The sequence below is a fragment of the Cervus canadensis genome, chromosome 2 (assembly GCF_019320065.1).
Source record: "Cervus canadensis isolate Bull #8, Minnesota chromosome 2, ASM1932006v1, whole genome shotgun sequence".
Classification (NCBI taxonomy): domain Eukaryota; kingdom Metazoa; phylum Chordata; class Mammalia; order Artiodactyla; family Cervidae; genus Cervus; species Cervus canadensis.
In genome coordinates this window covers 5451486-5465484 of record NC_057387.1, presented here as the reverse complement: position 1 = coordinate 5465484, position 13999 = coordinate 5451486, and the positions used below count along the sequence as shown (strand labels likewise).

The following is a 13999-nucleotide window of genomic DNA, read 5'->3' as shown; positions in this document are numbered from 1 at the left end:
TCCCTTTGCAGTCAGGTTTCTTTGGTCATGCATTTAACCTGCAAGCACTAATCTACTTTTTATCACTATAATATTTTGATTTTTCAGAACCTCATGTAGTTGAAATCATAGAGTCTATAGTCTTTTGTGTCTGGCTTCTTTAACTTAGCAGAAGGCTTTTGAGATTTGTCCACGTTATTGTATTTATTAGTATGTTGTCCTTTTATTTTAGAGTAGCAGTCTATCATAAGTATACAGTTTATTTATTCATTGTCCAGTTGGTAAGACATTTGAATTGCTTCCAGTTTTGGCCATTGGGTATAAAGTTGCTGTGAACATTAGGGAACAAATCTTTGTATGCACGTATTTTCATTTCTGTGGATAAAGGTTGCTGTTCAGTTGCTCAGTCTTGTCTGACTCTTTGCGACCCCATAGACTGCAGCACACTGGGCTTCCCTGTCCTTCACCATCTCCCAGAGCTTGCTCAGACTCATGTCCATGGAGTCAGTGATGCCATCCAACCATCTTGCCCTCTGTCGTCCCCTTTACTTCCTGCTTTCAATCTTTCCCAGCACTGGGGTCTTTTCTAATGAATCGACTTTTCACATCAGGTGGCCAAAGTATTGGAGCTTCAGTTCAGCATCAGTCCTTCCAATGAATAGTTAGGACTGATCTCCTTTAGGATTGACTGGTTGGATCTCCTTGCAGTCCAAGGGACTCTCAAGAGTCTTCTCCAACACCACTGTTCACAAGCATCAATTCTTCCGTGTTCAGCCTTCTTTATGGTCCATCTTTTACATCCATACATGACTACTGGGAAGACCATAGCTTTGACTATATAGATCATTGTTGGCAAAATGTCTTCTCTAATTTTTTAATATACTGTCTAGGTTGGTCATAGCTTTTCTTCCAAGGAGCAGGTGTCTTTTAATTTTGTGGCTGCAGTCACCATCTGAGTGATTTTGGAGCCCAAGAATATAAAGCCTGTCACTGTTTCCATTCTTTCCCCATCTATTTGCCATGATGCTATGGGATCGAATGCAATGATCTTGGGTTTTTGAATGTTGAGTTTTAAGCCAGCTTTTCACTCTCCTCTTTCACCTTCATCAAGAGATTCTTTAGCTCCTCTTCACTTTCTGCCGTAAGAGTGGTGTCATCTGCATATCTAAGGTTATTGATACTTCTCTTGGTAATCTTCATTCCAGCTGTACTTCAACCAGCTCGGCATTTCACATGATGTACTCTGCATATAAGTTAAATAAGCAGGGCAACAAATACAGTCTTGACATACTCCTTTCACAATTTTGAACTAGTCTGTTGTTTCATGTTCGGTTCTAACTGTTGCTTTTTGACCTGCATACAGGTTTCTCAGGAGGCAGGTAAGGTCTGGTACTCCCATCTCTTTAAGAATTCTCCTCAGTTTGTTGTGATCCACACAGTCAAAGGTTTTCAGGTCAGTTCATTTCAGTCACTCAGTCATGTCTGACTCTTTGTGACTCCATGGACTACAGCATGCCAGGCCTCCCTGTCCATTACCAACTCCCAGAGTTTACTCAAACTCAGGTCCATTGAGTCAGTGATGCCATCCAACCGTCTCATCCTCTGATGTACCCTTCTCCTCCCACCTTCCAGTCTTTTCCAGCATCAGGGTCTTTTCAAATGAGTCAGCTCTTTGCATCAGCTGGCCGAAGCATTGGAGTTTCAGCTTTAGCATCAGTCCTTCCAATGAATATTCAGGACTGATTTCCTTTAGGATGGACTGGTTGGATCTCCTTGCAGCCCAAGGGACTCTCAAGAGTCTTCTCCAACACCACAGTTCAAAAGCATCAATTCTTTGGTGCTCAGCTTTATTTATACTCCAATTCTCACATCCATACATGACTACTGGAAAAACCATAGCCTTGACTAGACAGACCTTTATTAGCAAAGTAATGTCGCTGCTTTTTAACATGCTGTCTAGGTTGGTCATAACTTTTCTTCCAAGGAGCAAGCATCTTTTAGTTTCATGGCTTCAGTCACCATCTGCAGTGATTTTGGAGCCCCCCCAAAATAAAGTCTGTCACTGTTTCCACTCTTTCCCCATCTATTTGCCATGAAGTGATAGGACCAGATGCCATGATCTTAGTTTTCTGAATGCTGAGCTTTAAGCCAACTTTTTCACTCTCTTCTTTCATCAAGAGGCTCTTTAGTTCTTCTTTGCTTTCTGCCATAGGGGTGGTGTCATCTGCATATCTGAGGTTATTGATGTTTCTCTCAGCAGTCTTGATTCCAGCTTGTGCTTCATCCAGTCCAGCATTTCTCATGATGTACTCTGCATATAAGTTAAATAAGCAGGGTGACAATATTCAGTCTTGACATACTCCTTTCTCTATTTGGAACCAGTCTGTTGTTCCATTTCCGGTTCTAACTATTGCTTCCGGACCTGCATACACATTTGTCAAGAAGCAGTTCAGGTGGTCTGGTATTCCCATCTCTTTAAGAATTTTCCACAGTTTGTAGTGATCCACACAGTCAAATACTTTGTTATAGTCACTAAAGCAGAAATAGATGTTTTTCTGGAACTCTCTTGCTTTTTGGATGATCCAGCGGATGTTGGCATTTGATCTGTGGTTCCTCTGCCTTTTCTAAAACCAGCTTGAACATCTGGAAGTTCACGGTTCATATACTGTTGAAACCTGGCTTGGAGATAATTTTGAGCATTACTTTACTAGCGTGTGAGATGAGTGCAATTGTGCAGTAGTTTGAGCATTTTTTGGCATTGCCTTTCTTTGGGATTAGAATGAAAACTGACCTTTTCCAGTCCTGTGGCCACTGCTGAGTTTTTCAAATTTGCTGGCATATTGAGTGCAGCACTTTCACAGCATCATCATTTAGGACTTGAAATAGCTCAACTGGAATTCCATCACCTCCACTAGCTTTGTTCATAGTGATGCTTCCTAAGGTCCACTTGACTTTGCATTCCAGAATGTCTGGCTCTAGGTGAGTGATCTTTCCATCATGATGATCTGGGTTGTGAAGATCTTTTTTGTGCAGTTCTTATGTGTATTCTTGCCACCTCTTCTTAATATCTTCTGCTTCTCTTAGGTCCATACCATTTCTGTCTTTTATTGAGCCCATCTTTGATGAAATGTTCCCTTGGTATCTCTAATTTTCTTGAAGAGATCTCTAGTCTTTTCCAGTCTATTGTTTTCCTCTATTTCTTTGCATTGATCACTGAGGAAGGCTTACTTATCTCTCCTTGCTCTTCTTTGGAACTCTGCATTCAGATGGGATAAATGCTAAAAATGGAAATGCTGGTTTACATAATAAGCACATGCTTAACCTTTTTAAGAAACTGCCAAATTGTTCTTCTAAGTGGCTGTATCGTAAAGCTCTAGTGAATTTCATTGGCAATATGTGATAGTTTCAGTTTTTCTACATCCTCCTTGTACTTGATACTGTAGGTTTTTAATTGGACATGCTAAATGCTGTCTCTGGGCACAGTAGTGTAGAATCCACCTGCTAATGCAGGAGACACAAGAGATGTGGGTTTGATCCTGGGTCAGGGAAGATCATGTGGAGTAGGAAATGACAACCCACTCCAGTATTCTTGCCTGGAAAATTCCGTGGACAAAGAAGCATGGTGGGCTACAGTACATGGATCACAAAAAGTGGGACATGACTGAGCCCGCGTGCACGCAAAGACTGTCCAGTTATGTTTCATGGTTTCAGTTCACATATCCTTCATGGCTAGATAATAATGAGTAAATTTTCACATGCTTATTTGCTCTCCATATATCTTTGGTGAAGTATCTATTTGAATCCTTTAGCTACTTTTTAAAAATTGAATTGTTTGTCTTATGATTGAGTTGGAAGGTTTCTTCAGATATTTTGGAAACAAGTAGTTTATCAGATATGTGTTATACAAATTTTTCCCTTGGTCTGTTACTTGCTTTTTCAGTTTCATAACCATGTCTTTTCTAAAGCAAAATATATTTGAATTTTGAATATTCTAATAAATTGAATATTCTAATTGGTATTTGAATTGATTTTTCTTTTGTCATTCATAAAACTATTTTTTGCATTCTGTCAGAAAATCTTGGCCTCAAGTATTCATTTGGCTAAATTTTACTCCTTTATTTTGCTGTAAGCATATTATAGTTTCAGCCTTTATTATTTAATGCGTAAATTTTTGTATATTATGTGAGGCTAAGGGCAAGGTTCACTTTTTTTCCTTTATGCATATGATTATCAAAGTATTCTAGCACCACTCATTATCCTTTTGCCATTGAACTACCCTGGCACATTTGTCAAAAGTGTACATTCTGCACATCTATTAGGACGGCAGAAATCTAAAACACTGACCATACCAAATGTTGATGAGGAAGGATATGGAGCAGCAGGAACTTTGATTTCTCGCTTGTGGGAATGCAAAATAGCAAAGCAGCCTTGGGAGACAGTTGTCAGTTTCTCACAAAGCTAAGTGTATCCCTACTGTGTGACCCAGTAGTCATGTGCCTTAGTATTTATCCAAACGTCTAGAAAGCTCATGTCCACACAAAAACCTGCTGACATCTTTTTGCAGCTTTATTCATAATTGTCAAAACCTAGAAGCAAGCAAGACATCCTTCAGTAGGTGAATGAATAAACTAGTACATCAAGCCAGGGGAATATTACTTAGTGCTATGAAGAAATGAGTTATGAAGCAATAAAAAGACATCAGGAATCTTAGATGCATATCGCTAAATGTAAGAAGTCAGTCTGCAAATGCTGTTTCCAGGACTATTACAATTATGACAATCTGAAAGAGGCAAAAACTATGAAGATAGTAAAAAGATCATTGTTTGCCAGGGACTGCGGGGGGAGAAAGAATGGATAACCAGGGCAGAGAGGATTTTTTACAGCAGTGAAACTATCCTGTATAATACTGTAGTTATACAGTGTTATATTTGTGTCATTATACCTTTGTCAAAATCTGTAGAATGTACGGATTTCTACGTATATTCCAAGAGTGAATTCTAATGTGAACTATGGACTTTGACTAATAATGACATGTCAGTGTAGGTTCATCTTTTGTCACAAATGTACCACTCAGGTGGGGGATGTTGATAGTGGAGTAGTCTGTATCAGGACATAGAATACATGGAAACTCTACTTTCTGCTTAATTTTTCTGTGAACCTAAAGTGCTCTAAAAATTCTGCATTAAAAAGTCAGTTAATATATATATTTCTGGCTTCAGTCTTTGCTCCATAGATCTATGTCTGTCTTTGCACCAACCATACTACCTTGATTACTTTAGCCTTTATAGTAAGTCTTGAAATCAGGCCGTGTTTAAGTTCTCCAACTTTGTTCTCTATTTCATAATTGTTTTAGTTGTTCTGGTCTTTTGTATTTTCATATAAATTTTAGAATTAGCCTGTCACTTTTGTGCCCCTCTACTCTCCATAATCTCCTGGAATTTTGACTGAGATTACTTTGAATATATAGTTCATTTGGTGGATAATTGAGACAACTTGATAATATTAGGTCTTGTTATCCAAGTGTTTATACCTCTATTTATTTAGGTTGTCTTTAATTTTTTATGACTGTGTTTTATAATTTTCAGATTACAGGTCATATACATTTTGTTAAATTTATCTGTAACTGATATTGCATATTTCTTTCAGTTTAAATTTTGAATTGATTGGACATTACTAGTGTAGAGAGACAATTGTTTTTTATATAGTGACCTTATTTTTAATAGATTTTTAGAATAGATTCCTTAGGGTTTTCTACACTGGCAGTCCTGTTGTTTGAGAACAAAGATGGTTTTACATCTTTCCAATCTAGATGTATTTTACTTATTTTTCTTTCCTTCTGCAGTGGCTAGGACTTCTAGCATAATGTTGAATAAAATGTTGAGAGTATGCATCATTGTGTTATTCCTATTCTTCAGGGGAAAGCATTTAGGCTTTTATCAGGAAGTATGTTAGTTATAGGATTTTCTTAAATGGCGTTTATCATGGTAAGCAACTTCTCTTTGTATTTTGTATCATGAGTGGGTGTTCACTTTTGTTAAATTTCTTCTCTGCATCTGGTGAGAAAATCATGTGCTTTCTCTTCTTCAGAATAGTGGATTACATTGTTTGATTTTTGAATGTTAAGTCCACTTTGTATTCAGGATGAATCCCATTTGGTTATGATAGTTTTTTTTTTTTAACATATTGCTGAATTTGATTTGCTAATATTTTGTTGTGTTTTTGTTATCATGTTCATGAGAGCTATTGGTCTGTATTTTTTTGTTTTGTAATGCTACTGCAGTGACAAATTTGGATATCAAGATATTGCTGGCCTTTCAGGATGAGTTTAGAGAGATTCCCTTTTTCATTTTCAGAAATTGTTAATGTAAAACTTGTATTATTTCTTTATTAAATGTTCGATAGAATTCACCAGTGAATCCATCTGGGATTGGAGTTTTCTCTGTGAGAAGGTGTGAATTATTAATTAATTTATTTTTTTCAGTAAATAAAGGATTATGCTGGTTATTTCCAGAGCTACTAAGTGAGCTTTTGTAGGTTACCTTTTCAGAGAGTTTATCTATTTACTTAAAATGGGCAGATTTATTAACATAAAGTTGCTCATATTTTTCCTGTATCATTGAGGTCAGTAGTGATGTCCCCTCTCTCATTTTGACATTAGTTATTTGTTTCTTCATTCATTTACTTCTCCCTGATCAATCTGGCTAGAGGTTTATCAATTTTGCTGATCTTTTGAAAAAACCAGCTTTTTGTCTCACTAGTTTTTAGGTATTTTATTTCTGTTTTTTGTCTAATTGGCTTTTGTTCTCATTGTTATTCTTTCTTTTTTCATGCTTACTTTGGGTTTGCTTTTCTTTTTTTTTCCTCCTAGTCTTTTAAAGATAGAAGCTGAGGCCATCAATTGAGACCTTTCTTCTTTCCTAACATAGATGTTTGGTGCTATAAATTTCCCTCTAGCCTTGATTTAGTTGTATCCCATGGCTTTATTATAGATGTTTGTGTGGTAGTTTCAATTTCTCTACATCCTGCCTGTACTTGACACACACACACATGCATTTGTGATTATAAATTTAAGTTTTATCTTCAACAGAGTAGTCCTGTGACTCTTTGGCTTCGGGATTTGAGGCCACATCCCTTCTGAGATATCTTTTGTTTTTGGAAGTTATTTCAGGATTATCATGGGTCAAAGACCGCTTTTTATCTAAATGCCTAATTTTGATAGTTCTTAGATCAAATATATAGTTTAAAATAAAAATCCTTATGGCAATGAGTCCAAGATTTAGAGTTCTCAGAGGAGATTATTTCCTCACAGAGACGATGCAGAAACACTACTAACTTTGTCATTTCCCTGCATTTTATCCCCTTAATCTACCATCTCACTAAGGATATAAACTTTCTAGAGTCCCACATCTTGTAGGGACCTCAGCTCCAATTCCCTGTGTCATGTGAGTCCAAGGTGTGATCAGCTGTTTCTTCATGAAAGTTAATAATCCAAACTAATTGCTTACTGAGCCTGGAGTTATTCTCTCTTGATTCTCCTCATGTCTGGCAGTTTTTAATAAGACTTTCTCTTTATATTAGTTTTCCTTTGAAGCTTTTATTTTTGTCCCCTTCCTTAGATATGTTTATAGTTCCTTGGATATGTTTATGTGTGTGTGTGAGTCACTCCGTCGTGTCCAACTCTCTGTGACCCCATGGACTGTAGCCCTCCAGGCTCATCTGTCCATGGGTTCTCCAGGCAAGAATAGTGGAATGGGTTGCTATTTCCTCCTCCAGGGGATCTTCCTGACCCATGGATTGAACCCACGTCTCCTGCATTGCAGGCAGATTCTTTACCATCTGAGCCACCAGGGAAGCCTGGTTATGTTTCAAGTTTCTGTCAAATTTGGAAAACATTTAGCTATTCTATAAAAGTTTTTTCTACCGTTCCTTTTTGTAGGACTCACATTTATTATGCTGCTTGATATTGTCCTTAAGTTCCTAAATATTCTATTTGTTTTTTTCTCTCTGACTTTTATTTTAGATAGCTTTTATTGCTGTTTTCAGTTTCATTAATCCTTTCACCTGTAGATATAATCTGCTGTTGATCCTATCTAGTGTATTTTTCATTTCAGATATTTTATTTTTCAGCTGTAAAAGTTTGATTTGGGTCTCTCCTTTCTGTCCTTATAATGCTATAGCTTTTCTGAACCTTCCTGAACCAACAGAATGTATTTATAGACTATATTCATGAAGGCTGAGTCAAGAAGATAGAGTTTTTATATATTCTAGCTTCCTTGGCCTCTTTAAACTCTAAAAATCCTAATTTTTTTGTTCTCTCCAAACTCTAAATTCTGTCTTCATGTCTCAGCAAAACTCAAGAGTTCTGTTTGTGGTCTCCCCCAGGATACAGCCTGAAAATTCACTCAAGTGGTAGGCTAGTGCGTTAGTAGGGTTCACCTCATTTACCTCTCTTAGAAATTGCTATCATAGATTACTTATAGTTCAGTGTCTACAACTTGTTATTTTATATTTTTTATCTGGTTTTCTGGTTGTTTAGGATGGGATGGTATATCTGGTCTCTGTTCTCTCATGGCCAAAATTGCTTTTTTTTTTTTTTTTTTTAAGGTAATTGTGATCATTAAGTTAGTGCACATATTCTATACTTTGGTTAATTAGCATACAAATATTTTTGTTCTGTATACTATAAGCAGAATATATGGGGGAAGAAGATAAATTTTCACTTTTACTGTTTCAAAGATTTATTTAAGAAGGCTTGCTTTCTATTTTTAGAGGCAAAACGGACAACTCGGTTTTTAAGCGGCATTATCAACTTTATTCACTTCCGAGAAGCATGCCGAGAGACATATATGGAATTTCTTTGGCAATATGTAAGATTCAAATGTATTTTGGGGGTCATATACCAGATCAGTAACATCATTTATGCACCAATAATATGTCTTGAAGTGGTTGTCACGATAACTAATTTTTAATGGCCATTAGAATCAAATTTACATATTTATATGAAATTTCAAATTTAGTAAGGTTATCTCAGAATGAGATTTTCTTTTCTCTTTGGTATCATTAGGGAGAGGCTGGGTTTTTTATTCTAATTTTGTACCAGAGACTCCTTTTCCTTTATTAGAAAATGGAGGGGGAAGACAATAGTGATAATCAAATTCTTTTTCTTTAGAGTTTAATAGATAGTGTAATGTTCTTTAAATAATTGAGAAATTTGAAGTTTATATTTGCTTTCTAAATAATGGCCTAATTAGGTGTTCATCTGCTTGCTCAGCATTGCATTATAAGAATCAAGTAAATCACTTTAAATTCCTTTTACCAACAATTTAGAGAATTTAGAAAGATTTTGGGTCATCTGTGTGATTTGTTCCCATCTGCCCTCAGTTTGGGGTACTATACTTTTAGAAAAGCACTTGGGTAACACGAGAGAATTAGTACTTGAACAACTGAGCTACACAGATAAATATTTCCTTGTACAAATCATGATCAGTCTATACCACTTAAACATCAAATACTCTCCAAAGCATACAGATGTGTGTGCCAATACATACTAACACACAATTTTGCTTGGCTAATTTCTCATTTTTTTAAAGATATGGCTCAGACTTCTATCATTTCTATGAACCCTCTGTGATACTTCTTCTCAGACATTACCCAGGTTGAGTTGAATGTCATTATATTCAGCCTTATGACAAGTTGTATAGTTTTATATTTATTTTTCTGACTCGTTAAAGAGACTGAACTATCTAAGTCCAGGAACTACAAGTTAGTCTTCTTGGGAGTTATTCCTGGTACCTAGCACCATGATTAATTGTGTTAAGAACTCAGCATTTGTATGTTGAATAAGTAAAGAAATTCCTAACTCATTTGTCATAGGTGCCTAATTCTTTCTTAAATTTCTTAATTCTCATGGTGAAAGTTGTAGAGTGTGCAAGTACTGGATATTTTTTAAACACATCACTGATTGATGTTGAAAAATGCTAATATTAAATTGTTAAAATTGCTTTAATAGAAATCTTCTGTGGACAAAATGCAGCAGTTAAATACTGCACACCAGGAGGCATTAATGAAATTGGAGAGACTTGAGTAAGTAGGAAATTTACAAATAAAATAAATTCAATTTCAAAATGCAAAATGAAGGTAAAGAGTATTTTACAATCTACAGTCTACTTCATCTCTTTTATCTTCCTTACTAAATAGAGTATTTAAGTTGACCTTTTTTCAAGAAGAAAAGCTAGCTTTTGCTTCTTTTAACTCTTAATATACACATAGTGTATTCTTTTCTTTTTTTGTTGTTAGCACATTAGCCAGACATGTTTAGAGCCATTAACTTATGCTCCTAAATTATATCTAGTGGTATTTATCTTATGTAGTAAGCAGTAACTGACAGGACTGTCTTTCTCCTTCGGATCAGTTAATTCTTTAAAATTTTTATTCCTTCACCTGAGGTTTATTGTTTGATTTGTTTTGTTTTGACTTAAAGGTCAGATAAGAGAAGAAATCACTCAAGGGTTATAATTTCTTGGCTTTATATATATTGATTTTGAACAAAAGGATTTTTTTATCCCTTCTAATATGTTGATGTTTTGGGTTTTTCTGTTTCAGTTAAAAACTTTGTTTTTAGCCTGCTCTGGCATAAATTGCCTTTAGAGACAACAGTAAACTGAAAAGACTGGGAGTAGGAGTCAGATAATAAAATTTAAGATGGCAAGTTTGTACAGTGTTCGAATATCAACAGCCTCAAATATGCAGATAATACCACTATAATGGCAGAAAGTGAAGAAGAACTAAAGAGCCTGTTGACAAGGGTGAAAGGGGAGAGTGAAAAAGCTGGCTTAAAACTCAACATTCAAAGCAGATCATGGCATCTGACCCCATCACTTCATTTCACATAGAAGGGGAAAAGTGGAAGCAATGACAGACTTTATTTTCTTGGGCTCCAAAATCACTGTGGATGTTGACTGCAGCCATGAAATTAAAAGATGTTTGTTTCTTAGAAGGAAAACTGTGACAAACTAGACAGAGTATTAAAAAGCAGAGACATCACTTTGCCGAGAAATGTTCATAAAGTCAAAGCTATGTTTTTTTCCAGTAGTCATGTATGAATGTGAGAGTTGAGCCATAAAGAAGGCTGAGCACCGAAGAAGTGATGCTTTCAAATTATCGTGCTAGAGAAGACTTTTGAGAGTTCTTTGGACTGCAAAGAGATTGAGTCAATCCTAAAGGAAATCAACCCCAAATATTCATTGGAATGACTGAAGCTGAAGTTCCAACACTTTGGTCATATGATGCAAAGAGTCAACTCATTGGAAGACTCTGATGCTGGGAAAGATTGAAGGCAAAAGAAGAAGGGGATGGTAGAGAATGAGATGGTTAGCATCACGGACTCAATGGATGTGAATTTGAGCAAACTCAGAGACAGTAGAGAACAGAGGAGCCTGGCTTTCTATAGTCCACGGGGTCTCAAAGCTTTGGACACGACTTAATGACTGAACAACAACAAAATTTATGATAAACCAAGTCAAAAGAGAAATGGCAAACTAGAAGTGAAATTTGCAACATTTGCAGCAAAGTGTTTCAATCTCTAATGATGCCCATGTAGTATTCCTAAAATACAAAGAACTACAAACTAATGGGAAAAAATAATTTTAAAAATGGGCAAGGAATTTACAGAGGATTAAGTGCAAATACCATTAAAAATACGTAAAAATCATTAAACTCAATAGCAGTCAAGGAAATGAAAATTAAAGTAACAATTGTATACCACATATCAAAAACTAAAGTTGAGAGCATTCATATGGAAGAGACTACAACATGTGAAAGTGCTCTTAGGAAGGATTTGTGGAGCAAAACAAATGGATGATACAGTAGAGAGGTGTGAGGTGGTGAGAGCCCGTGAAAGATGGGATCAGCGCTAAAATGAATGGAGTGAGGGTAGATGTGTGTGCAGATGAGACCATGCATAGATTGGTGGCAGGGATTTAAAGAGCTCATCTGACTTTTGTTTTTACTGGGTAGTAGAGTCCAGGTCATGGATTTTAAATTATTGTCATGTGGAAGGATGAGAATTCAGAAACATGAAAGCAGATAGTTTTTTTCATTTAAGTTGTTGAAGAGCAGAGACCTTTTTTGGACTTTCAAGGTTAAGAACTTAATACATCTTATTTTAACTTATTTTGCTGTGTTCAGTTCTGTCCCAGTTGAAGAGCAGGCAGAGTTCAAGCAGCTTTCAGATGATATTCAGGAGCTGCAGCAATCGCTGAATCAAGAGTTTCGTCAAAAAACGGTATCTAAGCAAGGCACCCAAGGCCGGTGCCCGGGTATCCAACTTGGAGGGATGGGGTGGAGAGGGAAATGAGAGGAGGGAAATGTTCAGGATGGAGGGGTACATGTATACCTGTGGCCGATTCATACTGGTGTATGGCGAAAACCATCACAACACATTGTTAAGTAATTGTCTTCCAATTAAATAAATAATAATATATATATTTTTATATATTTACATATATAAAAATAAAATAAGTAAATAAAAACGGTGTCTATTGTTAGACACCTTAGATCTTTTTCAAAAGTTTTTTGTATATGTGATGTGGAGGGGCTAACACCACATTACTTTCAGTTACTAAACAAATAGGATATATTGCTGCGTCCATTTGTTCACATTATAATGAATATATATTTCTGTTGTCCAGGTCAGCAGAATTTTAATAACTGATTATTGATGGTATCAAAAGTATATGTGATGTTGTTGACTAGAATTAAAATTTTTTTCTGTATCTAATCCTGATGTTTCTAAATTGTGCACTGAGGCACCCTGGGTGCTACAGCAAGCCCGCGAGGGTGCTTCAGGATGTTTTAAATTTTAAAGGAAAACAACATTCAGCATCTGTCATACACTGCTTGAGTATCCAGCTCAAGGTAGTTCACAGTTTCAACATGAATTCCTGTTACCTTCCTTTCATATCTTTTGAACCTGGGTTTTTGGCTTTTGGCATAATAAAAAGCCAAGTGCTGTGTGAATATTATCATGCAACAGGAAATGAAAATTGCCAGTGACTCATGATTCTAAGATGTGTACAGTACTTAGTTTTTACAATATACCCATACCCATCCAATTTGGAAGTAGTTGTAGCTGTTTAAGAATAACATAAAAATAGTATTTTTCTTTCAATTTGCATGTATTACTTTTTCAAAGGGCTACTAAGTTGTTAGGGCATGAATACTCAGTTATTTGAATTTAATGACCCAATAAAGGATCTGTTAGGGGTTTATTTTGGCCTTAGGGTCATAATGAACAGAGAAAGTTTGAGAATATCTGGTCTAATCTGTTTAATTCCTCTACTTTCTGACTTCTATTTTGTGAAAAAGCATTGACTAAATTTAAATCTGTTTGAATCGCTGTAAAATAGTTGTTTATTTTTTTCCCTAGATAGTGCTGCAAGAGGGAAATTCACAAAAGAAGTCAGATATTTCAGAGAAAACCAAGCGTTTGGTAAGCATCTTTTCATTTAACTAGCATTTAAGGTTTGAATCTTGTGTGTAGGAGTATTTTAACTGTGCGTTATTATTAAGTGTTTCTTTCTTTCTTCCCTTTAAGTGAAGCTAATTTAACTTTTTCCAATAGAATAGATGGCTATTGTTGTAAAAAATACAGAAACACAGAAATGTATGACAAAAGTGAAAATCACCTACAAATTCATCACACAATCAGATACATGTCACAGATTACATTTCTCTAAGCAAATATACATATATATGTGTAATTTTACATAAATGATATTATACTCTATGTGACTCAAACCTGCTTTTCTTCACTTTATAGTATAAATAGTTCTCATGTCTATATAGATCTCCATTATTTTGATAACTGCACCTTAATGTCGATCCTGTGTCCTATTGATAGACATTCACATTGCTTCTAATTTTTTTGCTATTGAACAATAGCATATGCGTGCTACACACCTATATGTGTACATCTATATTTGCCAACCAGGCTGCTTTTTTTCTTAGTAGATTCCTAAAT

The 13999-nt window shown here is 35.8% G+C and overlaps 1 protein-coding gene across 3 annotated transcripts in view; it reads left to right on the top strand.

Moving 5' to 3' along the window:
• Window positions 1-13999, top strand: part of NUF2 (NUF2 component of NDC80 kinetochore complex) — a 38047-nt gene that overhangs the window by 7201 nt on the left and 16847 nt on the right. For all 3 annotated transcript variants that reach the window (XM_043450614.1, XM_043450624.1, XM_043450631.1), the window contains exons 6-9: window positions 8749-8846; window positions 9989-10062; window positions 12166-12262; window positions 13406-13468. In XM_043450614.1, the coding sequence (XP_043306549.1) occupies window positions 8749-8846; window positions 9989-10062; window positions 12166-12262; window positions 13406-13468 (332 nt within the window). The remainder of the gene's footprint in view (window positions 1-8748; window positions 8847-9988; window positions 10063-12165; window positions 12263-13405; window positions 13469-13999) is intronic.